Here is a 25438-nt window from a genome sequence, read left to right as displayed (position 1 = left end):
CCCGTGCCAGGGGCAGCCTGGCCCAGCTGGCAGACAGGAAGGAGGGGACAGATCTGGGTTTGCCACCTGCTGCCATGCTGTGTCATCTGTAAAAGGGGTCCACAGCTTCCCAGGGGCAGGAGGGTTCACGGGCCACACCAGTGGCCCTGCTCCTTCCAGGGCCGCAGAAGGGCATGGGCATCTGGGAGCCACTCTGGCCTCAGGCTTCTCCTCTCTTGGATCTGGGGTTTGGATAAGCAGAAACTGGGGGTGCAGCTCTGGGAACCCAGCAGGGCCCTGATTCCACCCCTTCCTGGGGCAGAGGCCCCCATCCTCCCACCCGTAAATCTGAACCTCTCTGCTGATGGGGCGGAGGCCGTGAGCGAGGCCCGGCCTGTGTCTGAACGGGTGACATCTCCACCCTGGTCCTCAACACACCATGGGTTCCCCGCGCACCCAAAAAATGCAATGGGCCTCTTTCTAGGGAAGGCCACCGTGCCTGCCACCCCTGCGACCACAGAAGTGATTTTTAGCCTAACACCTCAAAAGGGGACCCGGTGGCAGTGTCCCTGGACTCCAGGGAAGAAAGGCCTTGTGTTCCCGGGCGGGCGGGCAGGCGGGCTCCAAAGGGTTAAGTCCAGCTCTGGTCTCTGGAAGGGGACAGACAGCAGCTGAGGTGGCCCCGGGCCCCCTGCCCCCTCCGCCTGAAGAGTGACCCCTGACATTTCCACTCCGGGCTGTACTTGCATTTAAAAAAGGGAAGGAAAAAATGGAACCTTTGCACAAAGACAAACAGGTTGGGGAGAGGGAGGGGCGGGGGGTGCAGATTCCCTTCGGCTCACCAAGAAAAAGAAAGACCCAGAAGGGAGGCAGAAGGGGTGGCGGGGAATTAAAAGGTGGCAGACCAAGCTCCCCCGAATCAACAGGCTCCACCATATTTTCTGATTAATTAACCCTGAAAGGGGGTCCCTCTCGCAGCCCTTCCTGGGGGAGGCTCGGCGGCCTCCGGGGGGACTCACTTAGAGGTCCCAGGGGGGCTCAATCCCTCTAGAGGACGCGCTGTCGTTAAAGCCGGGGATGATAAGGAATTTACCAAATGAGATTTACGCAGGGGAAACCCTAATTAAGAGGTTGGTCTCCGGCTTAATTGCCCTCCAGCCCGGGCGGGCCCAGGCAGACGGATCTCTCAGTCTGACCTCATTAAAGAATAATCATAACCAAATAGAAGACGGAAAATCCCAAGTCCACCAGAGCAACAGGATCGGGGAGGAGTGGCGGGACGCAGCTCCTCGTGGAGGGGAGGGGGCCGCTGACCCAGAAGCCGAGCCCGGCTCCCGACCTTGAGGTAGTCCCTGACCCGGCTCTGTCTCCCCCGGAGGCTGCCAGAGCAGAAGCTGGACGCCTGTCCCCGCCACCGACCCAGGGGGGCACCAGGCCTGGTCATCTGGGGTGAAGAATGGATGCCTGTTTCAAAAAAGAGAATGTGGGGGGACCCAAAGGAACCAGCCGGCGGATTGTTCCAAAAATAAAAGGGGAATGCAAAGAAAGTTTTGGCCTGGTCTTTACCGTGATGGGAGGACCCTGCCTCGGACCCACCGCCGGTGGGCAGGGGGTTCAGCTTCCCGTGAGCCTCCTGGACACCCCTCTTTGGTTTGGTTAAACTCTGAGCGAAACATGGAGGTGGGGAATCAGAAGAGGGTTTTCTTTTTTTCCCCAAAAAAACAAAATCCAAGAAGAAGCCTCTGGCCCCGTGGGCTCTTGCTCACCATGGCGCAGATCTGGGGAGAAACCCAAGAAGAAAAGCCAGCGGGGCGTGGAGGGGCAGGGGTGCGCGCCTGTCATGCCAGTGGCTCCGGAGGCTGAGGCAGGAGGGTCTCGAGTTCAAGGCCAGCCTCAGCCATGGCGAGGCCCCGAGCAGCTCAGGGAGACCCTGTCTCTACATAAATATCCAAAAGGGCTGGGGACAGGGCTCCGTGGGGAAGCGCCCCTGGGTCCAATCCCTGGTACCTAAAGAAGAAGAGAAGCCAGGCGGGGTCTGTCTGTCCGGCATCACGACCCAGGCCCGCAAGGAGAGAGGCAGGAGCGCGTGGGGCGTCCTGGGGACCAGCTTGTCCTGGGACCGTCCCAGGAGAACGTGCTCCATCTACCTTCCTGTAACCACTGTCACCAGCTGTTTCAGGAAGCGCTCATCCTACCGAGGGGCTCATCTTCCACACCCTACCCAGGCCGCCATGTAAGGAGCACGCAGGGGACCCCAGGGACGGGGGGCTCTCAGGCTCTGCAGAGGGTCCAGTTCCGGTCGCAGACTCACCTGCAGACTCGACCTCAAGAACCTCCAGCCATTGAGCGCCTGGGGCCCGCTGTCATCCCGGCTGGGGAGGCTGAGGCAGGAGGATGGCAAGTTCAAGGCCAGCCTCAACCATGGTGAGGCCCTGAGCAACTCAGGGAGACCCTGTCTCTAAATAAAATGCAAACTACGTCTGGGGACACGGCTCCGTGGTCGAGGGCCCCTGAGCGTCCTGCGGTCCAATCCAGCGCGTACCTGAGCCACCCCTCCCCCGGGAGGTCCCCGTCCCCCTGCCCAGGAGCCGGAGAGCGGCGGTTCATGCTCAGGCCGGCGGGCATTCGGGACGTGCCAAGTGCTGGCCGCGCTCTTCATTATCCCCTTAATCCTCCCCCTGCCCAGAATCACAGCTGGGGGCCGAGGCCGGGGTGGCCAGGGGGTCACCAGCAGGAGGCTGCAGCCTGCTGCCCTGGTCCCCAAGATCCAGGACGCAGAGCCAACCGCAATGGCCAGGAGTCAGGTGACCGATGTGGGCGGCCCCCCAGGTCCCCCAGGACGGGCTCTGACGTCTGCAGCCTGCCCTCTCCAGCGGGGCGGTGGCTGTCCCTGGCCACAGCGTCTCAGCGAGCTCGACCCACAGAAGGCGGGGTGGGGTCCCCGGCCTGGCCAGCCCCACCCCCTCCAGGTCTCGGGGCAGAGAGGGCAGGGCGTCAGGGTGGCCGAGCTCCGCGTCCCTGGGCCGGGCAGGAGGCCCACCTGGGCTCACAGCCAACGTGGGCAGCGCGGCCCCCACTCCCTGACCCCTGGGCCCCTTCAAGACGCCGGACGAGCAGACCCCGGCTCAGGGAGGTGGCCCCACCCCGCCCCAATCCCACCACGTCGTCCCCCCCAGGCCCGGGGTTCTGACAGCCACCTTCACCTGGGACAAGCTAATGGCAGACACTTGACCAGCTCAGGGCCCCACCTGGCCACTGCCGGGAGGGAGGCCCAGACTGCCCACGGCTCCCGCCTCAGGCCGTGGTGCCCCAGCACAGGACTAGACAGGCCTGGTGGTGGGACCGCACTCTGCCACCCCCGCTGGGTGGCCTTAGGACACTCACTTTGCGTCTCTGGGCCTCAGTTTGACGGTCACTAACCACAGCCTGCTAGGACCTCTTTGCCACTCAGGCGGCCAGGAAGGAAGAGCAAAGAAAGCCTCAGAAGGTGGATGTCAGGTCAGGGTGGCCCAAGGTCCCACCTGCAGGCCCCTGGGGGCTGGTCCCAGCCAGGCCTACGTTCCTGTGGAGGTGACTCCTGCCAGGCCTGCAAAGCCAAGCCTGGGGAAGGAAGGACACCGAGTCCCCTGGACAAGGCCACAAATCGCAGCCTGCGCAGCTCAGGGAGAAGCAGGACGTGCCTCACCATCTGTGGCAGGCTGAGGCCCAATCTGGGGGCCCCGAGCACCTCATCGTGAGGACTAGCAGGGACGTCCCCTTCCCTAACCTGTGCCCCAAACTGTCAGGAAAGCTTCTGCCTCCCCAAGAGAGGCTGGGTCAGGGGGAGGGAAGACTTTCTCTTGGACACTGTGGACGTGGCTGAGCCACTGTTAACTTCACATCTACTATGTGCCACGGATCCCCACTTCCTGGCTCCCGTCACACTCCGAATCAAAGCTAAGCTACTCATCGGATGGTGCCTACAAGCCCTGAGCAGTCGGGTGCTGCTTACCAGGACTCTCTCCCCCCACCCAGCACCCCATGTTCGTTCCTGGAACAGGCCAGCTCAGTCCTGCCTCAGGGCCCCCCTCACCTGCTGTTCCCTAGGCTCACACTCTTCCCGCGCGGCTCCACACAACAGGCTCCAGGGTAGAGATCTGGAGACCCAGGGATGGGGTGGGGGGCTGACGTCACTGCAGAAGCCTGGAATGGGCCTGATGGGAGGGTCTCCTGCTGGGGACCAGCACACACTTCAGGTGGACACTACTGTCCCCCAGAGAGCAGGCTGTACGGCGGTTACCAGAACCCCTCTGCCCCACATCACCACCCCTGGAGACCCGGTGGCCCTGTCCAGAGACCCCCTTCTGATGCTCTGCCTGGCCCTGCCCAGCCGGTGACATCGACCTTGGCTGCTGTCTGTCTGTCCCCTCTCTTGAAAGCAGGGACTGGGTCTCCAGCTGCCGGCAGCCGGCCTCACCCTGTGGCGGGCGCTTCCTGTGTGTTTGAGGACTGAGCTGGGACTTTCTATCAGACGTGGTGACGGGATCTTGAAGATTATTTCCCGTCTAACGCCCCATCACTCTCCAGCCGGGGGCTTCTGGACGCTGGCACTACGGCTGTCCAGGTCTGGGTGGCTCTGTGTTGAGGGGAGGGCGGTGGGCCTGACCTGGGCATCACGGGATAGCCAGCAGCACCCAGGTCTCCACCCAGAGGTCGCCAGAAGCTACTCTTGGAGAAGTCATAGGGACTGTAACCGTTTTGCTGGGAAAGCAAACCGAGGCTCAGAGAGGTGAATGCACATCCCAAGGTCACGCAGCAGAGCTGGGATCCAAACCCAGGCCTGCTTGACTCCTAAACTGTCCGATTGACTGAGGCACAGAGGCTCAATCTCAATCCCTCCCTCCCTCCCTCCCTGTCACTGGTCAGCCCAAGCCTGCGGGTTCCTGAGTCCCCACCCTAGAGGCCAGCCAGATGCAGGGGCTCAGGCCCCTGGCAGAGTGCTTGGAGGCCGGGGGCCACTCATTCTGCGAACTCCTCCAAGAAGACGGACGTGGCTCACACCTATCAGGGAACCGTCTCTCGGGAGAGCTGTCAGGCAGAAGGAAACCACCTCAGCGCTGCCCCAGCCCCAGAGACCCCGGCCTGAGCTCTCCAGGTAGCATCCGGCCCTCCAGCGTCGGGGAAAGATCTGAGTGTCCCCAACAAGGAGACATGACACACCACCCGTCCCCCTGCCCTCCAGGGCCCATGCCAGGTCAACAGCCAGGCTGCAGGGAGGGTGACTTGAGCTAGACCCCAGGACACCATCCTCTGTCCTGGGCAAGGCCCTGAGGCCAGGTTCTATATGCAAAACAGCACACAGTAGGTGGTCAATAAAAGCTGGTCAATAAAGGCCTTGTACATGTGTTGTGCTGGGCAGGCTTCGGAGTATCAACTTACATAACTACTAATTCAGCGACTCCTCCTATCCCCATGAGGTGAGAACTATTATAACCCTCTCTAACAAGGAGGAAACAACACAGAGAGGCGAAGTAAGCAGCCCAAGGTCACACAGCTGGGAAGGGGAGTTGCTGGGGTTTGAACCCAGGCAGGCAGGCTCCAGAACCTGTGCTTTTAATCACATATTAGAATGCTGGCCACAACTCACAGAATCTCTAGGAGGTCGTACCTCTCCCCTCACCCCATGAGGAAACCAAGCTGAGCAGCTTGCTGGCAAGAGCAGACCTGAGACCCGGAGCACTCCTCTGGTGGGACGAGGTGCCGTCAAGGTTTCCCCAAGGTCAAGAATCATCCACACAACGAGGGGGAGCAAGTACTGCTGCCATCCGCAGCTGTGTGTCATGGCCCCTTCCAAAAAGGCCAGGAAATGCCCGGTTCAATGAGATCTGGCGTTGGTCTGTACAAAGCTGAGCCAGGAGAAATCAGATCCTACCTTCCCAGGAAGGGGGGGTCAAGAAGCAGGAAGAGAAGGTCAAAGCCAAGAGCGCTACGGTCCAGTCCTCACTTTACAGCTCTTCTGTGTGGCCTTCGTGGAGTTGCCTGCCCTCTCTGGGCCACAGTTTTCGTAGCTGGAAAATGTCGTGTGGAAGGGCACAGAGATGGATGAAGAATCTTTCCAATTTTAGGAATGTTGCCTAAACATTCACCCGAGTGCCATTTTGATTGTGAAAACTGCAAGCAGGTGTTTTAGGGGGCTCATCCACCGCAGCCAGACACCTAAGCTTCCAAAGGACTCCATGTCCACACACCCGGGCAGGGGAACTTGGGCCAGCAGACACCGGCCCAGCGAGCTCCCAAAGACTTTCCAGGACAGTCAGCTGCAAGCTTTGGCCAGGCCGCATGGAGCCGGCCTTCTGAGAAGTTCTGAATCTCCACTCCTCCCCAAACCACCACGGAGGCAGGCCCTGGTGGCGGGGCGCCCGCGGAGCTGCCCCTTGGTGGGTCCTTGAGGGACGAAAGCAGCCCTCTCCCCAGCTGTCATGTAAAGGGGAGCAGGAAGGGGCGCCCAGGCTGGGGGTGGGGAGGCCTCGCACCCAGAGGATCATGGAAACGCCCCAGGACAGAGGGAGCCTCCGTCCAGGTCAACAGTCAGCTCAGGTTCCAGGGCCAGTCTGTCTGTCTGTTAAAAACAGCCCCAGCCCACCACGGGATGGAGCAGGGGCAAACCCCGCTGTGGGAAGACCCGTCTCCACGGACGGCCAAGGCCAGAACCTCCCGTGGCCTCCAGACCATCCTAACCTCGAGACTCAGAGCCGGAGGGAAGGACCTCGCTCCACCCGGGACCCAGGCTCCTGCGGCTCCACAACACATCAATTTGACGCTAAAGTTTAAAATGAAACATATTTCTGTTTGGGAAAAGAATTTCATTAGGGGGAAAATATAATATAAAAATACCCATTTAGAAAGAATGTGCTATTAATTCTTAGCACTTTTATGCAGAAGGGAAAATTGCTTTTTTATCTAAATGGTTTTTCTGCATAAGCCATTTACAATCTTCTTTGACTCCCTGTAACAGGCCCCGCTGCCATGTGCACAGGACAGCCCAGCCAGGGCTCAGCGCACCCTGGACACCTTTCCCACGTAAGCCCTGGGAGTCCAAGGGCGCCTCGGCCACAGGGACCATGGTCCTTTTTTAAGGAAGAAATGAATATTGCTGGGGCGGGGAGGGGGGGCTTGCTGACAAGGAAGGAAAAGACCTTTTAAGTTCAAAGGAAATGTTCCAGCCCGGAGCGGTGGCCCACGCCTGCCATCCCAGCGGCTGGGGAGGCTGAGGCAGGAGGATTGCGAGTTCAAAGCCAGCCTCAGCAATGGTGAGGCCCTAAGCAACTGAGTGAGGCCCTGTCTCTAAATAAAATACAAAATAGGGCTGGGGATGGGGCTCAGAAGTCGAGTGGCCCTGAGTTCAATCCTGGTACCCCCCCCCAAAAAAAAAAAAAAACAGGCAAGGGATAAACTAGGGATCTTGAAAACAAACTATTTTTAAACTTGAAAGCAACACACCAGGAGAACTCCGACGGCTATGTTCCCATTAAACCGAGTTCCTCTCCCTGGAAAAACTGAGAGTAATCTCCAGGTTCTCACAGGCTGTGCAGACCCCAGTGCTGAAACCCGCCATTCTTACCCACAGAGGAGAACAAAAAGGGAGGAGGAGGAGGAGGAGGAGGAGGAGGGGGAGGAGGAGGAGGAGGAGGAGGGGGAGGAGGAGGAGGAGGGGGAGGAGGACTCTGCAAGTCACAGGTGGGGATGGGGCAGGGGACGGGGCAGGCGACTGGCCAAGCTGGGCCCCCCTGCCTAGGCTCCAAGTCATCTCAAACTTCAAAATGCACAACTTCCCCCCCCCCCAAAAAAAAATGCTTTATAAAAAAAGTCTTTCAGCTCTCTCTCCCTTGATTCCCAAAATAACTACTTAATACCAACTGTCGGGAGCTAAATTAATTCATTAAGGGAGGCAGGGGCTGGGACGGTGCTGGGCGTGGGGCTCCTGGGGTGTCGCTGCCAGGAGCAGAAACGCCTCTGGCTTCTGGATTCCGGCGCGTCTGGCCCATAAATTCTCCCTTGAAAACCAGGAGCCCAGAAATGTCACCGTCACCGCTGATCCAGGTAACAGGTGTGCCCCGCCGCCCGTCCCTCCCACCGCGCCGCCCGTGTCCCCAGAGAAGCTTCTGGAAGATTTAGTGTCCAGCTGGGGTGCTGTGCTTGCTGGAAGGGGCTCTGGGGTGAAGGCTGGATCAGACCCTCTCCAAATTCAAGGCCGACACCGACGTCCATTAGACTGTAACGGGCCACATAAGAAGGACACTCTCCCCTTGTCTCGCCAAACGCTGGTGTCCTCCAGTTGGTGGCCGCTGGCTCAGGGCCCGGCCCCGGGGCTCCCTCTGCAAAGAGGCGGCCGGGGCCAGCGAGGCGCAGGGAGCGGAGACCACGGTGTGGGGTCGGGGACCCTTGCTGGCCACCAGGCCCGGGGTTCTCTGGTGTGGGGGGATTCCACAAAGCAGAATTTTGAGTCATCCCCCGGAAGCAGACAGGCTGTGACAGGGCCGTGCAGAGCCCGAGGAAGAAGAGGGGCAGCCAGAGAGCCCGGCTGCAGGGTCACGCGTCCAAGTGACACAGCTCCCCTCTGGAGGCCGGTGATGGCCAAAGCCGGGCTGCCCCTTGTCCTTTCCCGGCGCACCCCGCCCCAGCTCCTGAGACCTGAGCACTTCTCCTTCCTTCTTTGCAAGTCACACCACGCCGGGCTTAAAAGTGGCGCGACACATGTCCCCCACTAGCATTTATCAAAGCGGCTGGGTAGAAGGGGCTCACAAGGACATCCCCGGTGCCCGCAGGCGCTCGGCTCCCAGCGCATTGAGCACTGATGCTGGGACACTCCAAGGACCAAGGGACCAGAAGGGAGCCCGCTGCTCCGGCTGCCCCCAGGGATCTGGGAGGCTGGGTCTGCTCAGCAGCCGGGCTAAGCCCTTCTCCGCGACAAGAGGTGGCCCAAGGCGGCCCTGGCCCCCTCTTCGTGGGGAGACGGTGGGAACCGAGCCTGGGGGACCATTCTCCCGTGACGGGTGAATGGTCCCCAGGAAGGCGCGCGCGCGCACGCGCACACACCTAATCCCAGCCAAATGCCTCTCACCCCCTGAGCACAAGATAAACGCTTATTCACCAAAACTGACCCCCAATAGTCAAAGATACCAGCACATTCAACAGGCCCTAACCGGATTACAAATGCAGCAAAAAACTGACCCCACTGAGATCAAGAAGCTTCCACCCCACCCCGACGGGGCCCAAACTTTATAGGAGCAGACGCTGGGCGGAGGGGGGGTTTCTGCATCTCTCACGGGGCTTCTCCGGCCTGCGTGGGGCGGTGCGTGTGCGCGTGCGCGCCACTACATCCGCGGGCACCCCGAGCTGGACGCCCCAGGAATCTGGAAATAGTCACGGCGGAGGGATCGTGAAATTGCTTCCATTTTTAAAAAGCCTGATTTTGATCCCCGGCCTCCCGCCCAACACTAAGCAGCCACCCAGAGTTGCAGAGTGGGGGACGGAAAGGGTCCATTTGTTTTTAGCCAATGGTGTCGCTACTAAAGCCTGAGGCCCTGGGGTTCGGATTCCTCGTGGTGACTGATCTGAGTCAGGGAAACCTTCCTCGTGCTGAATTTGTCTGACTTGGGTTCCCTTTTTATCTGCCATTCAGAAAAAGAAAAAAAAAAAAAAAGAAAAAAAAAAAATATATATATATATATATATTTGTATTCAGTAGGAGGCCAGCTCGAGCACGTTTCCGTTCCAAGAGGTGGGACCTGCCTGCAGTGCCCGTGACTGTCCCTGAAGGGTTCGGTGCTGAGAGGCTCCAGCGGTCACCTTGCAGGTCACCAGGGGAAAGGTCACTCCTTTTCCCACCCCCTCTTTGATGGAAAGATCTGGGCATATCTTCAACACTCGACGTGCGTCTGCAGCAGGCCAGAGGGGCCACGCCTCTGCAGGAGTGGGCCATGTTTCTGGGGGGACCCATTGGGTCCCTTCATCACCCTGATCGCCTGCCTCCACCGCTAGCTCAACAGAAACAGGCCGGGATTGCTGAGGGGACCGCCGGGCAGTGCAATCTGGTCCTATTTATTTCCCCCCAGGAATGTGGTCCTTGGGGAGTCCCCAGCTCCAGGGCAGTAAACCCAGACAAAAAGTTTCAGCCCTGAGCGATGACGCTGCCGCCACGACTTGACCAGAGGTGTTAGCGGTGCCTCACGGTTAGACATTATTTTCCACTTCTAAACCCCACGGTCGAAAGAACCTCTGACCCTATGGACCTACTCCTCCCAGGTCCACGCATCCCAGCACCTAAGAAGATCAATGGCCCCCAACCTCCACCCAGTCTCCCTAGCTGGGGGCAGGGGTGCTTCTCTCTCCCTGCCTTCGGCCTCCTGGAACGGAGAGGGGGCGCAGGGGGCTTCAGGCTACACCATTTTCAAGGTCGTTTGAAACCCCTGGAAGGAGGACAGGGGAGGAGCGGGCAGCTTCTCGGTGACTCCTCAGCCGGCCCTGGTCCTCTGCACAAGGCTGGGCCCTGGGAATTTCAAAGCAGGCTGTCTGTGCAGAGCCCCACCGCCTCTGATCCCAGGAGGGTCCTGAAGAGGGGCTGCAGCCCCGGTGGTCGGTGCCGATCACGCACAATGCTTGTGTTCCAGGCCCCGGGAGTCTGCAAACAGGGTCTCCCAGTAACTGAAAAGGGTCATATCTTTTTGTGACATCTCACCCGGCCCTGCTGCCTGGATGAGCTGTGTGTGTGTGTGTGTGTGTGTGTGTGTGTGTGTGAGAGAGAGAGAGAGAGGTTCACTCATTAGCTGTCACCTCACGTTCCAGGGGCTCCCAAATCCAACCAGGAAAGCCAGACAGGCACAGGGCCCTCAAGGCGGGACAGACCCACTTCCCGGTCACACCACCCAAAGCCAGGGAAGTCAGAAAGGCCCCAGATGGTGTCATTTGTCCTTAAAGTTGGGAACCTCTTGTGCCGGACAAATGAAAACTTAGCGTTCAAAGGCTCTTTTTAAAGAGTTGTCTCACACGGAGGAGGAAAAAGTAATTTTAGATCTTCACGATTGAAAGCATCGGAGGGCCACTTGGTGGTCACAGGACAGGCCCCTGGAACAGGAAGCAGGACATTTTTTTAAAAAAAATTTAAGAAAGCTACAGGGATGCCACCAAGTTAGTGTCCAATGAAGGCAGCCGTGGCGTCGGGTGTCTAAGGACTGCGGCGGGTTTTTGAGACGTGGAAGAGAAAACAGGCCGTGGTTCTCCCCCCTCCCCATGTCTCTGAAACACCCAGCCTGACAAAGACCCTCGGGGTGCCGAGTACCCAGCACCCCTTCACCCAAGGGGACCATTTCCTCAAACACTTTTCTGCTACACCTGAGTCACTCGAACCAAAGGCCAGCAAGCCCAGACTGCACCCTGGGAAACCCAGGCAACAGAGGGACCAGAACCCCAGGAGCAGGCATTTTGAGAGGGTTCCAGAACCTTCCACAGAGCAGTCAAGAGATGGGAAAGAACACAGAGGCTTCGATTCACACGGCTGATCCCACCAACTCTAGGGAAAGCGGGGTCACAGGAGTGCGCTGGGCGTCGGAGCTTGTAAGACAAGAACGTCAAACCTGCTTCCCGCCCCGCGACGGGAGGTTGTATGGAGACATTTATTGGTGGTTTTGGTTTTCTCCCCCTTCCTTCTTTTGGACCAATTCATTCCATGTAAGATGCCCCTTCTGGGACCTCCAGAGAGAGCCGGCAGGAATGTGCTAAGAAACTCCGAACTGTTAAATTCAATTGCCTCAGGTTTAAAGGGCGTCTGGGTCCCCCGATGATGTATAAATCGTGGACGGCCTCGCACGCGGTTGCCATAAAGTTCGCTCTCTGATCGGCTTTGCGAGGAAGCAGTGATTATGCGGACTCACAGCCTTCTCAGCCAAGAGGGAGAGCGGGAACTTGGGGTGCTGTGTGCCAGAGTGTCACTCACCAGGTATCCACCGTGTGACTCCAAGATAGCCTTGTGAGGCCCACAGTGGGAACCCCTAGAAACGTGCCCTGAAAGACCTGGGGAAACTGTGGCCGGGTCCCCTCCTGGGCAGTGTTCTGGAAGCCGACTCCACTTCCTGAGGCCGCTGATTAAAATTCAGGCCAGGAAACAAAGCAGGCCCTGACCATCACACCCATGTCCTTCAAAAACCCTCCACACACACCCAGGTAGATCAAACTTAAGTTTACATGGGCGCAGGGGTGCACGCCTGTCATCCCAGCGGCTCAGGAGGCTGAGGCAGGAGGATCACGAGTTCAAAGCCAGCCTCAGCACAGCGAGGCCCTGAGCAACTCAGTTAGGCCCTGTCTCTAAATAAAATACAAAATAGGGCTGGGGATGGGGCTCAGTGGCTGAGTGCCCCTGAGTTCGACCTCTGGTAACCCCCCACACCAAAAACAAAAAACTTAAGTTTGCTTTTCAATCCTGGACACAAAATAAGTTTGGGGTTTGCTCACTAACTATCAGCTCTCCCACAGCCTCTGGAGCCACAGGCCCCCAGTGAGGTTGCATCTCAGCTGCATGTTCTCTGCAGATGTAGGAAATGAAAATTACTGGGCCACTTCCACACTGGGCCAGGACATGAGCCAGGAGCCCAGAACCAGCTTCTCCTTCAAATCCCATGTGTGGCTTCTCGGGGACCCTGAGTGGCACGGAGCTAGGGAATGCAGGCTGGGCTTCTGTGCATCAGGACACGGAGGGTCCCCGCAGGCAGGGCCATGACTAATTCCAAAGCCCAGCGTTGTCATTGCTACCAAAAGATCACAATACAAGAGAGGCATTTCCATAAGTGAGAAGCGGCTTCCCACAACCGGGGGGAGGCTGGGGGTGGGGACCACCGGTTCCCAGAGATTCCTGCCCTTGCGGGGAAACGAGCGTGGCTGATCCCAGCCACAGACACTTCCACCAGCCCCACGCACGCTCGGGCACAAAACCCAGCGAGGGGGAGCGGGCGTCTGCTCCCGAAATACCCCAGATCAAAGTCGCCCGCAGCTCGGGAGGCCGAGATTTTGTAATTAGGATCTTCAAAATCCTCCCTCTATTTTTAGGACTTGCGCTCATTCAGTCTTTTGCAGAATCAGAAACTGTCAGCTAAGGCCATTGAGACTGGAGGGCTAGCTGGCTTCCCCGGTCACCTTTGGGAAAGCAGATTAAGGGTGAAGTTGAAGAGTGACTTCAGATCTGATGGAAATACACTTGGCCGGGCCCACGTGGGGTGCTGGGGTGGGACCAGGGGGTGGGGGGGGGGGGTCCTTCACCTACTAAACTGCTCAGGGCCCTGTTCTTCCCTGCTGACCCCTGACCTGTCACCCTCCTGGGCCACACTCTCTCAAGCCAGCCCCCAGACCACTTTGCTTGGCTCTCGTGTGAGTGAGAAGGCGGGGAAACTTGCCAAGTGTCCTCGGAATGTCCCTCTTCTCCATCACACCCGCGTATACAGTCAACATCTCCACCTCAAGCCACCAAATCCCACGCTCAAATCTGTCCACCCGGGACGCACCTAAAAATAGACACCGTCCTAACACAAACAGGATCCCCAGCAAGGCCAACCCCTGACTTGGGTGCAGATGAGGAAGCCGGGCTCCTCAGCCCCTGCAGACCCAAAACCGTGGTGGAACAGAGACAGGGTGTGGGGGTGGGGGTCCAGAAAAGGACAGAAGGTACCCAGACCCATGACGGGGGTCCCCCAATAAATGGAGGACCCCTCGCCGTGGGGGGATTTGGAGTTTTCCCGATGCGATGTGCCGGGAAGGCCTGCCTGTCCTCACATGTTCCCCAGATACTTGATCCTATTATATAAAGCTTCAGCCTTTTAATCTCTAAAATTAACCAAACAGAGGTAAATACAGTATTCCTGACTGAGAGCATTTATCTCCTAAACACTTTCGGTAACGCAGATCGCTCCCCTGAGCAAGGAACACAATCCAACGTCATTGTCACTCAAGTGGAGAGAAAGGGGCCACCAGTGGTTTGCTCAATTTTGCGGCACAGAGCGAGTTTAGGAGATCCCGTGAAATCCCAGCGACTCTGCCCTGCCACGGTGGGAAGACCGGGCCTCCTCCAGTTTCACCTGGCCCTCCCGGGCTGTTTATTAAAGATGTCTATTTTCTATCAGCGGAGGGTATCGAGTAACTTCTTGGCAAGAAGAACCCTATTTTCAGGACCTATTAAGATTCTTTGTGGAAATTTAAATACCTCTGTCAGGCAAACTAAAATCATATCAGGAATCATAGAATTTCATTGCTAGAGAGCGAAATTAGATTAACCAACCCACGCGTCTTTCCTAGATCCCTCAATAAAATAGGAGAACATTCCAACAGTCTCCTGCTTCCGGTCTGGAGGGGCCCTCCCAAGAAATCGAAATGAAATTTATAGGAGAGGAAGCTATCCCGAGAAAGACTGGCCGTCTACGAAAAGTTGTCTGTCGGTCGAGGGAGGAGAATGTCCAGGCACGTATGGCCCAGGAGAAAGTGGTGGATACTGAAAATCCAAACAGGCAGAAAATTTCAGTAGCAGAAACCACGAGAAGTTCAACCCCGCTAAGCTTCAGCCCCTTAAAACATCGTTGTCCTTTATTAATATTTAGTAGAAATATAGAATCGCAGATGTATTCTGGGTTGGGGTTTTATGTCGGGAGGCGGATCAAGAAGACAGGTTTATGTCAGCCATGAAATATTGAATAAGCACCAAGGAACAGTAGTGGGATGGCCGAGGGCGAGCCAGGGAGCGGCTCCCCAAGTCAGCTGCACAAAGGGAGCCCCTATCTGTTTACATCAGCCCTGATTAACACCTGCGAAGTTTTGGGTTACATCTTCCAGAGGCACAAAAGTCACAGGAAGGCCTGCGGCTGGGTGATCTCCCGGGAAGCTGGGACTCTGGTGTCCCTGGCTCCTCCCAAGCAAGTTTGAGAATGTGAGCCTTAAAAATTCTCTGCCTGGTGTGGGGAGGATGGGGGGGGGAGGACTCAGAAAAACAGCTCTGGGCTGGGAGGCTGGGACCTCTACCCTCCCTGCCCCACATTGGAAGAAATTCACGGCCCGCCTCGTCTTTCTCAGGCCTGCCTGACTCTGTTCCTTCTGGAACGCTGGGAGAGAAGCATGACATTCCAAAAATTTTCTCCCACATCTCTGGAAAAACATCGTACTTCCAAAAAGGGCCAGATCAGGGACGGAGAGCAGACCCTGACATGACTCCGGTGTCAGTGTGTGGGAAGGACCCTTCTAGGCCGCCCTGGGTCTGAAGACGGAGGACTCCCAACTGAAAGGGGGTCTGGCAGGAATGAGTGCAGACGTTTAGCTCAGAGTTTTGAAAAGCATCATTTTTTCCAACTTCATATCCACGATCTCTATTCTACCCTGATTTTTCTTTCTCTCTTCTGGAATTCCCTCCAGAGCCACACACCCCCCCCTCACCAAGACAGGTGGTGGATCCTGCAAAGCATTCTTCAGTTCACATCCCCCCTGTTGAACAGGTCCAAACTCAGGCTAGTTTCTTCCCCCCAGGATCATCTCACCCTTCCCCCACCCCAACTTTGTGCCACCTCAGGATCCGATGTAGAGTCTCATTATATAAAAGTTGTCGGGTGGGTCGGGGAGGAAGTCAGGGGAGGCGGATTCCGAGAGGCTTGCTCCCCTGGTTTAAGAAATCATGAAATCACACGCGATTCTGGCTCAGACACTTCCAGACCTACAACTTGCCAATCAAGTTTCTTCCCCTGCGAAGGACATCACAAGCCCATAAGACACTCCGGGCACGTCCCCGTGGCTACACGTCCTGTACAGTTCTGAACAACGATTCGTTCCTCCAATCCGAGCATGGATCATTTTGTTAAATACCGACTAGTATTTTGTCTTCGGAGCGGGGAATTTCAGAAACGGTGTTAATATTTAATCACATTAGTACTGGCGTGTTTTACGGTGTGACAAAATAAAATATCATTACAAAAACGGGCTCTGCTTCCAAGGGGGTGGGAGGGCAAGCAGAGGGCTTGCTGGCCTGGAACCCGGACAAGGTAGACGCAGAGACACTGGCTAAGGGGACCCGGGGCACATTGATTAAGGAAAAGCAGAATGGTTTTTTGCTTTAATTTTTTTTTCCCTGACTCTATTTCAAAGTGGCACACTTCACTCTTGATTTTCAGTCTAGGGACTCGGGCCTGTGGAAAGCTCAACGCACCTATTTATACGCCGTGTGCAGATGGGACTGGAGGGTGTTATCATAATGAAAAGTTTAATCATCCTTATTTACTAGCAGGAAGGAGCAGCCGGGGAGGCAGGTACCTTATAACGCCTCAACTAGCAGCCCCAAGGCCACAGGAGCGCCAAGAGCCTCAGCCCCCTGCCTTCTCCAGGAAAACCTTCCCACGTTGCAGAGAAAACAAAGGAGGTCAAGTGGGTGTCCCCGCCAGGCCTAGAAGGCGGCCAGCCCCGCGGGTCCCTGAGGAAGCCCCCTGTCTTCTCAAACACAGGGGAGGGCCTCGGGCCGCCCAGAGGGGACCCTCCAGCCGAAGGGGACCAGAGTATGTTCCCCCCAAATATTTTTTCTCATCTATGATAATGAAGCAAACAAAACAAAACATTCTCTAGTGACATTTCTTCCTTCCCAGGCTGCCTCTCAGCCCCTTCCCAGTGAAGGAAGGGATGGCAGCGGATGGGCGGGGAGAGCCGCTAAAAATAAAAAAATCTCATTGAAGCCACCACAGACTTCTCCACCTAGTAGGGCCCTTTACTAGAGATGGGAAGTGCCACTGGTTTTCTTTACTAATTCTCTAAATTGGGTGACTGTGGTGTGTGTGTTTTTTTTAACTTTTCTCACCCATTTTGACCAATGTGTTCCTAATTACTGAAGGGTGGGGGAACAGCAAGGGGGAGGGGCGGCCAGGCCAGGCCAGGTAGAAGTGACAGGGCTGAGATTTGTGCTAACCAGCTATCGATCGGGCCAGATCGAGATGTTGTGTACAAGAAAATAAAAGAGAAAAGGGGGAGGGGGTGCGGCCAGCAGGATGCCGTGTCCAACTCCATTTTAAAAGGGGGGAAAGGGGGAAAAAAAAAGGGCCCAGGGTCCCCAGCTAACCAATTTAGGGCCCTGCCTGGGAGCAGCCTGCGGAATGCCCATGCCCGGCGGCCGCAGCGTCTGCCCTGCATGCTAAACACCAGGCTTCAAATGAGAGCGCGCGTCCCTGCGTCCCAGGCTGGGCAGGGATGGGAACAAAGAGAAAAGCAAGCCAGGGCCTCCTCATTCAGGAACGGGAAGACCTAGGGGGGACGTCGTCCTCCGCCATGGGCGCCTCCAAATCCCCAGTTCTGACCACCACGCTCTGGGACCCACTCCTGTCCCCGCCCCCCTTTCCAAACTGACCCTCACCCAAAACCCAGGGGCAAGAGATGGCCGGACATGGGGACATGGGCTAAGGAAGGAGAAGGGAAAAAAACTCCCAGCCAGACCAAGGATCAGGGCACCTTGTTTTAAAGGACAGCACTGAGTCACCAGCTCCTGACACCATGGAAATACTCTACCCTGTGAAACCCAAGGAATTCAACCAGGGCTTCAAAGAAAAAAGGTAAAAAAATAAAAAGAAGGAGGAGGAGGAGGAGGAGAAGGAGGAGGAGGCTGGTGTTACCTAATTTTAAGAAACTACTAGCTCTATTTTTCTAATAAAGCCTCATTAAAATAAAATGGAGACCTATTATGGCCCGGGCATCTTTAGGCTGAAAGAACTGCTACTACTTTAGCGGGAACAGGGCTCCAAGGGCCAGCCCCCGCCCCTCCCACCTTAAGGCCTCCAGGCCTGGTGAGAGGGGTGCTTAGAATGCTAAGGAGAAGTGGGACCGGACATCTGTCACCAAAGCCAAGCGAGATATTGACAAACGCGGGTCCTTTGTGTCTTAGGAATATATATACATATCCCCATCCACAAATGATTTCCTAATGGAAGGGTCTGGTCTCTGCCAAGCAGACCCTCACCCCAGCCCCAGGACACTGCTGTCAGATGTCAAGGAGAGGTCTCCTGGGGAGGTGGCCTGCCTCCTGCAGCCGGCCAGGTCTCCAGGTTTGGGCTGTTTTCTAGTGAAACTCTGATACTTAAGAAGAGGACAAAACAGCTATTCATTTAGGAGCTGATGTCCAGCGAGGCCTTGTCTCTGCGTGACGCTGCCCGACACCAAGGTTGGCAACTTTTTCTGTGAAGATGCCGTCACCTGAGAGCCGAGGCTGGCTAACTAGGAAAAGGTGGGGAGGCCCAAACAGAACTTTCCAGGTGTCCTGCCAGGAAAGGGGACACACACAACTCCTAAGAAGGGACACCAGCCTGAACGTGGAGGGTGAATGGGGGGTCTTGGTGTGAAAAAGAAGTGGCCTGCTTCTCTGAGCACTGCACGATGGCCCAACTAGAAGTGGGGGGCTGGGGGCAGAGGGTTAGTGCATGTGACTCTACAAAGATTTCCCCAGAGGGTGACATCTAAGTTCTTACCATCTTGCGGAGACAGAATCTACCTGGCAGCACCTGGTGGTGGGCGTCCCCATGGCTCTTGATATAACCAAAGGAGGGGTGCCCAGCTCTGAGTTGGGCCCTGCGCCCTCCAAGCCCTGAGGGACCCGAGGGGCGGGGGCTAAGGCCTGCCCAGCGGATGGGGCGGGTCACCCGGAAAGGAGAGGGAGCGCGTGCGCATATACCTTCTTTGCTGTTGGGGTTCTGGGGTTTGGCCTTCTCCCAGGGCGCCAGCGTCTTATCCTCGTCCGCGCCGTCCACCAGGGTCTTTTCAGCTGGCATGTACCAGGTGGCGCTGTGCTCTGCCATCAGTGAGTCCAGGTCGATGGTGCTCATGGCGCTCTTGACGGCCTCGGAGCAGCAGCTGCCCAGCTCGCTGTCTCCATTCTGCCCACCTGAGGCCCCGACGGCACACTCGCCCTTCTTGCCACCCTTAAGCCCCAGGGGCTGGTCCTCGGAGATGCTGAACTGCTGCCTCTGTAGCTGGATCTGCGCCTGGAGGATCTCCAGGGGGTGGATCTCGTCGGGTGGGGGCGCACCGCTGCTGCTCGTGGGGGTCCGGACCTGCTCCAGGCCCGGCGTGCCCGGATGGCCAGTGCCCCCGCCGTAGCTGTCGGGGGTCGAGGAAGAGGTAGACATGATACCCAGGCCGAGTGGGGGCGGGGGCGCCTTGGGTCCGTGTTCCCCAGCGCCCACCCCTCGAGGAGGGAGTTTGGGCGAGCCGGTCACCAGGGGACTCCTGCTGGCTTTGGCCAGGGCCGGGGGGTTGTCGGAACTGGACGACACTTCGTCCTCGTTGGCATAGCTCGTGCTCACCTCATCCGAGGCGAACTCACCCACGTGCGGTGAACTACCGTCCGATTTGGCCCCACCGTCCAGGGACGCCATGAGGTCCTGCTGGTCCCCCAGAAGCAACTCCGCCCCCTTCCCCCACGACGGCGACGTAAGTGCCTTCTCGTGGGGCGTGGGCGCCCCGCGCGTGTCGCTCACAGAGCTTCCCCCGACGGCCGCGCCTGGAGCCTGCTGCTGTCCTGGGCTCACCCCAGGCGCGCCCCCGCTGTCCGGAGCCGCTGAGTACTTGTCGAAGAAGGTCCCAGGACTCACGTGACCACTGTCCCTTTTTCTGCGACCCCGTCCCCGGCCACCTCCCCCGGGGACCGGCTTGCCGTCGTTCCCCGACGTTGATTCTAGGGTGTAGTTGGGAGAGAGGCTGGTGCCGTCCCCCTGGCTGGGCGGGTTTGGCGGCCCCGAGGCTTTGGAGCCGCTGCTACTGGTCCCCGATGGGCCTCCGGGTCCTGGGGCCCCAGGAGCAGTCCCCCCCGGGAAGTAATCCGAGCCCGGGTTGCCGGCCACAGCCGTGCCATCGGCCTCGTTCTGGCTCAGTTTCCTCTTGCCCTCGGGTGGGTTCTTCTTGTTGAAGGTCACGTTGAGGTTGGGGGCCCCGAGGCTGGCGATCATGTTCTGGCAAGCCGTGGAGAGCGCAGCCAGGCAGCTTTGGCCAAACAGGTTGTCCTTGGAGCTGGGTTTATTGAAGGAGCCCAAAGAGAGCGCGCCCAGCTTGCTGGCCGAGGTGCGCTGGCTGGGCTGGAAATCCGGCTGCTGCGGGTAAGCGCCCCCGCCGCCGCCGCCAGAGCTGCCGCCGCCCCCGCCTGCGTTTGGGGGTGAGTTCACGCCCGGACCGCTGTGCGGAGTGGCCTGCCGGCTCCCTGGGCCAAACGGAAAGCCCGGCTGGCCCCCAAGGGCTGGCGCAGCGAAGTCCGGCGGCGGGGGCCGGCGATCCGAGGGAGCGCTGGGCAGCCCCACCCCGGCCCCAGGCGACTGCAACTGGCCCAGGCCAGCCAGGCTGCCCCCGAACTGGAGGCCCGGCGAGGACAGCGCCGGCACGTGGCCCTCCCCGGGCATCCTCAGCGGCTCCTGCAGAGGGCCCCGGAACAACACGCCAGAGCCCCCGGGCGGAGGGGGAGGCGCCAGGCTGGGGTCATGCGGACCACAGTCAGTGGGCAGGCCGGAACCACCCATCCTGCGGGGCAGCAGGTCTCCTGGCGGCGGGTGTGGGCCTGGGAACCACGCGCTCTCCTGTGCCAAGTGCGGCGCCTGCTGCTCAAAGGTGCCCAGGCGCCCCGTACCCGCGCTGCCGCCTTCGCGCTCAAAGTTCGGCTGAGCCAAGCCACCCACCGGACCGCCGTGGACTAGGCCACCCTGGCCCACGTCCCCTGGGTGGCCTAGCTGGGCCAGGCTGGGTTGGCGCAGCCGCTGCTGCTGATTCCGCGAAGCCATCTGTTTAATCATGAGGGCCGCATTTTGGCGCTGTTGCTGCTGCTGCTGTTGCTGTTGCTGTTGCTGCTGCTGCTGCTGCTGCTGCAGGGACTGGTGGTCCGGGGGGGCTGGGTGCTGCAAGGGAGGCCCGGAGGGGAAGCTGTCGGGCACAGGAGGGGTGAACTCGCCGGGGAGGCCCGGGTAGGCGGAGGGCGAGAGGTGGTTTTCCAGAGCGCCGTTGTGCATGCTACCATTCCACGAAGCACAGCGGTCCACTCCTGCGCTGCCTGGGAAGTCGAAGCGCGGCCTCTTGGCCATGTTGATGTAGTGGGGCGCGTCGAAATGCTGCAGCCGCTGGTTGGGCGCCTGCTGCGGAGGGGGATGCTGCATGTTGAAAACAGGCTCGGAATAAGGGTGCATGCTCCGGTTCTCCAGCCGGTGGATGGGATACTCGAACTGCGCGTGCTGGCTGGGCAGCATGGGACCCCCGTCCTGCAGGCCTCCGCTGGGCGTGCCAGCCTCGCCCTGCTGGGGCCGCGGGAGAGCAGGCGGGCAGGAATTTTGTCGGACCAGAAGCCCGGGTGGCGGAGGCTGCTGCTGCTGTTGCGGTTGCTGCGGGGGCTGCTGCTGGGGGGGTGGCGGGGCCTGCTGGGGAGGCTGCATTAACGGGTGCCTAGAGCCTACCCCGGGCTCCAGACCCACAGGCATCTTCCGGGCCCCGCCAAACCTCTCGAAGAACACGCCATGCTGCTGTTGCTGCTGCGGTGGCGGCTGCGGTGGCGGCTGCGGTGGCTGGGCGTGCATTTTGGACAAGCCCACCATGCCCGCGGCTCTGGGCATCGCCGAGGCAGCCGGGAAAGCGCCCCCGGGAACCTGACGACCCGCTGCATAATGAGGCAGCTGCCCCTCGGAGTCGGAGGGCGAAAACATGTCAAAATGTCCCGAGGGCGCCTCGCCCGCGTAATTGTATTCCAGGGAGTCGACGGTTCCTTGGTTCGTCACCCTCCGGGGCTCCAGACTGTGGGAATCGGAGCCGCTGGAGGCGGGCAGGCCGTGGAAAGATGCGGCCCGGTTAGGGCTCTGGTCCAGCGGCAGGCATGGGGCAGGCACGGCGTGGCCCGAGGCACCTGAACTGTGGAAGTCCGGGAGGTTTCCAGGTCGCTGCGGGCCGAAGCTCTCCGGCCCCTGGCTCTCCGCCATGTGCTCATAGCCCTCAGCGAAGGGCGGCTGGCTGCCCAGGCCGCCGGCCGCGCCTCCGTAGCCAAGCAGGCGACCCCCGTGCAGGCACGAGGCCCCCGGGTCCGGGCCGCCGAAGTTGCCCCCGAAGTGGGGGTGATGCTGGTGGGGGTGGTGGCCTCCCGGGTGACCATGGTGAGGCTGCTGACCGCCGAAGAAGCCGTGCACGGGCTGCGCCTGCAGCCCCCCTGCGTGCAACTCCGAGTGGCCCCGCGCGTGGAAACCGTATGGCTCCATGTTCATGCCCAAGATCGGGGGCTCGCCCAGCGCGCTCATGGCAGGGTCCACGGGGCCAGGGGGCCCCCCCGTGTGAAAAGCAGGAGCTTTAAAGTGGGCATTCATGCTCAGTCCGGTCTCGTTAAAGTTCCTCTCGCCCTGGCCAGCGTTCCTGCTGTTGATCTGGGGCTCGAATTGGTCCAGCCCAAACATACTTGGCGGGGGGCAAGGGGGGATCAATAGGGCATGACAGCTTGCTCTCCGCGGCGCGCCTCCGGCCAGCTACTCGTTCCAGCCCAGGATTGGGCGCTCCGGGACGCTCGGCACCGCGGGGGAGCAGCGCGCACCGCCACCCCGCCAGGCGTGGGGAGGCTGGGGGCTCTCAGCTCCTCTCCCGAAGCTCTGGATCTGCCCGGGGCGGGCCTCTCACATCTTGCGAGGCCGCGGGGCCTCCAGGAGCCGCGTTGGGGGGCCCATGCCCCAGGCGGTTGGCACAGCCGCGGGTGGGTTTGCGGGGAGGGGACCGGGCCGCGGGCGAACGTAGACAAAAAGTTAAGTGGGGGAGACGGGGCGGGAAGGGGGTTGGGAAAGCCGAGCAATCACCTTCTTAAGTCCGATCGGGTCGGTGGGGGAGCCCCAGGACGCAGCCCGCAGCCTCCCGGAGTCCGCGTGGAGCTGCTAAGGGCCGGGAGGGAGACCCTTAAAAGCCGCGGCTGGCGTGGGGGCACCGACAGAGAGGCCCTCCCCCCTCCCCCCGGAGTCCCTGCGCCCGGCAGCCCGAGCCTCGGCCGAGCACGATCCGCTCGCACAGTCCCCGCCGGCCCCGGGCGAACGGCTGCTGCTTCTTCAGCGGGTCGGAGGTCTAGAGGCTCCGCTCGGCATCGTCGGTACCGGCCCCCGAGCCGAGGAAGCGGCGGGGCTGGGGAGGCGGCGGGCGCCGGGATTGGAGCGGAGGGTCGGGGGAAAGGCGCGGCTCCCTTGCCCGGCGGCGGGTGCGCTGCGCCCCAGCGCGCCGCCGCTTGGCCACGTCCGCCGCCCGCTGCTTCTGCCCTCCGCCGTTCGGTGTCTGAGTTCGCGGGAGTCTCCGCGTCCCGCTGCAAGCTCGGGCGAGTACAGAGGCCAAGGGTTGGGTGGCTCCGAAGCTCCGGTTCCCTGCCGCCGCGCCGAGGTGCTCCGCGAGTCCCCCTCGGACCCGGGGAAGGGGGGCGTACGCGGGTTGGGGGCCGCGCGGGGCCGGCGAGCCGAGGCGTTCCGGCTGCGCTCTCCGAGCCGGGAACGGGGAGGGGGGCGGGAGCAGCTCTGGGGGGTCCGCGCACCCCGCTCCAGGCTGGCGGGGGGGCTCTGCGTGGGGCGTTCGGAGGGTCTCGGCTCCCCTCTCTGTCTGCCTCTCGCCCAGCGCCGGGAGAAGCAGCAACAAGTTTTGCATTTCAGCAATCAATTTCAGCCATTACATCTGCACCAATCAGCGCCGCCCAAGCTCCGGGCCCGGGGCGGGGCTCGCTCTTAAGGTGGTCCCGGGTCCTGGCTGCTGAGGCCCCCGCCACGGACCCGCACTACCCCGGCGCTGGGGTCCCCTGCTCCCGCCTCGCCTCGGGGTCCGGCGCCAGTGCACTGGGGGCGCGTCCTGGCCTCCGGGCGCGGGGGGCTGGAGAGGGCGCGGGCGGAGGAGAATGGCGGGAGCTTGGCTTTGTTCACCCCCCTTCCCATTCACACTGTTCTCAACTCCCCACCCCCAACTGGAGCGAGACCTGCCGGGTGGGCAGGGGGCGGGGAGGTGGGCGGCGAGCGGTGCGGGGCGCTCAGACAATGGGGTCGCCTGGCAAAGCCCCTGGACGCGCCACGGAAAGTCTCTAAGTGTCTGCTGCTCCTCAGCCCTGGAGTGAACCCTCCCTCTGCTCTCCACTGGCGGCGCCCGAGCTGGCCCGGCTGGGGATTTTGCTGGAGGTTAAAGCAGACCCGGAACCCCGAAGTTAGGGTTCTCCTGGAGAGACCCCGGCTCTTGCTCTTTCCTGCTTACTAGGGCACGCACAATTGTCCCTTATTGCCACTGTCTGGGGTTTCCGGTTCTCAGCTTCTGGCTTCGGTTGGAGGAGCCACGATCACTCTGCCACTTCATGCGGGGATGCGGGGGGGGGGGGGGGGGCGGGGGGGTGGACATCGGAGGAGCCCAGCGCGGGAGCGGCCGGGCGTAGCCGTAGCGGTAGCGGCTGGGAGCCTCGAGAAGACCCGCGCGTAAAGGGCGCACGGGTCGGCCGCAGCACCTTGCTCCAGCCACCGGGGCCAAGGCCCAGGCCCTCTCCCGGCGCGAAGTTGGCCTCCTTAAGAGATCAATTAAACTGAAGAGGCCAAAGAACGGAATTGGGTTGTGATACTAAAATCAATAGGAGTAATTTAATATCTGCCCTGCTCTTTATGAAATATTTATCCCAATAATCTTAGTTAAAATGTTTAGATCTTCCTGATCCCCACCGAGGCTGAAATCTATCTTGCAATTAGAAGTTGAAAGTTGGAGGTGATGGAGGAGAGTGTTTATTCTGGGTGCATGTGTCCGTGCCCACGCGAGCCTGTATGTGTGCGTGCGCGCGTGTGTTTTCCGCTCTGAAGAGTAAGTAGGAGACAGGAGAAGGGAGAGGCCTTTCATTTTCTTTGCCATAAAATTGCACCAGGCGATCTGGCTAACAGACCTACACTCTTAGGAGAAAGGGAGGAAAAAAACAGAACTTTCTTTGGAGGGTCCTGATATCGCTATTAAATCTAAATAAAATTAAGCATGGTGTATAAAGTGCCTCCTTCCCCCCCACAAAAGAAAGTGTTTATCGCCCAAGTCTGTCTAGCGTTTGCTAAATTGCGCATGAAATCTGAAATGAAATAAACGTTATAATAAAACCAACCCCTGAGCTCTTTTTATTTAAAAACCTCGGATTAAGCACTCCACAGTCGCCGGCGCGAGTTAAAAAGTTACCATGTCGTGCGCGCACCGATTCACGGCTCCCCCCCGGAGCTGCAGCCAGCAAGGTGACGCTGGGAAAAAGGGCTCAACTTAGGAGGTGAGAGGAGGGAGCGGCAGGGGGCAGACTCTCCAGGGACTTCCCAAGACCCCCCCTCAAAAAAAAAAAAAGAACAAATACTAAAACCCAACAACTTTAAAACTCAAAGATGAAGCAAGCTCAGGTCCAAGGTCCTTCCTGGAGTCCACAGATATCTATATATTTTTTTTTTTTTTTTGAAATTAAAAA

General features: G+C 59.4%; 1 protein-coding gene across 1 annotated transcript in view; it reads right to left on the bottom strand.

Annotated features, from left to right (window-relative positions):
* Mn1 (MN1 proto-oncogene, transcriptional regulator) overlaps nucleotides 1-22438 on the bottom strand; it is a 39709-nt gene extending 17271 nt beyond the window's left edge. Inside the window, exon 1 of the mRNA XM_027955866.2 lies at nucleotides 18680-22438. Coding sequence (XP_027811667.2) covers nucleotides 18680-22415 — 3736 coding nt within the window. The 5' untranslated portion in view covers nucleotides 22416-22438. The remainder of the gene's footprint in view (nucleotides 1-18679) is intronic.
* Between the last annotated feature and the right edge of the window lie 3000 nt (nucleotides 22439-25438).

Source organism: Marmota flaviventris, chromosome 1 (genome assembly GCF_047511675.1).
Source record: "Marmota flaviventris isolate mMarFla1 chromosome 1, mMarFla1.hap1, whole genome shotgun sequence".
Taxonomy (NCBI): domain Eukaryota; kingdom Metazoa; phylum Chordata; class Mammalia; order Rodentia; family Sciuridae; genus Marmota; species Marmota flaviventris.
This window is presented reverse-complemented; position numbering and strand designations above follow the sequence as displayed.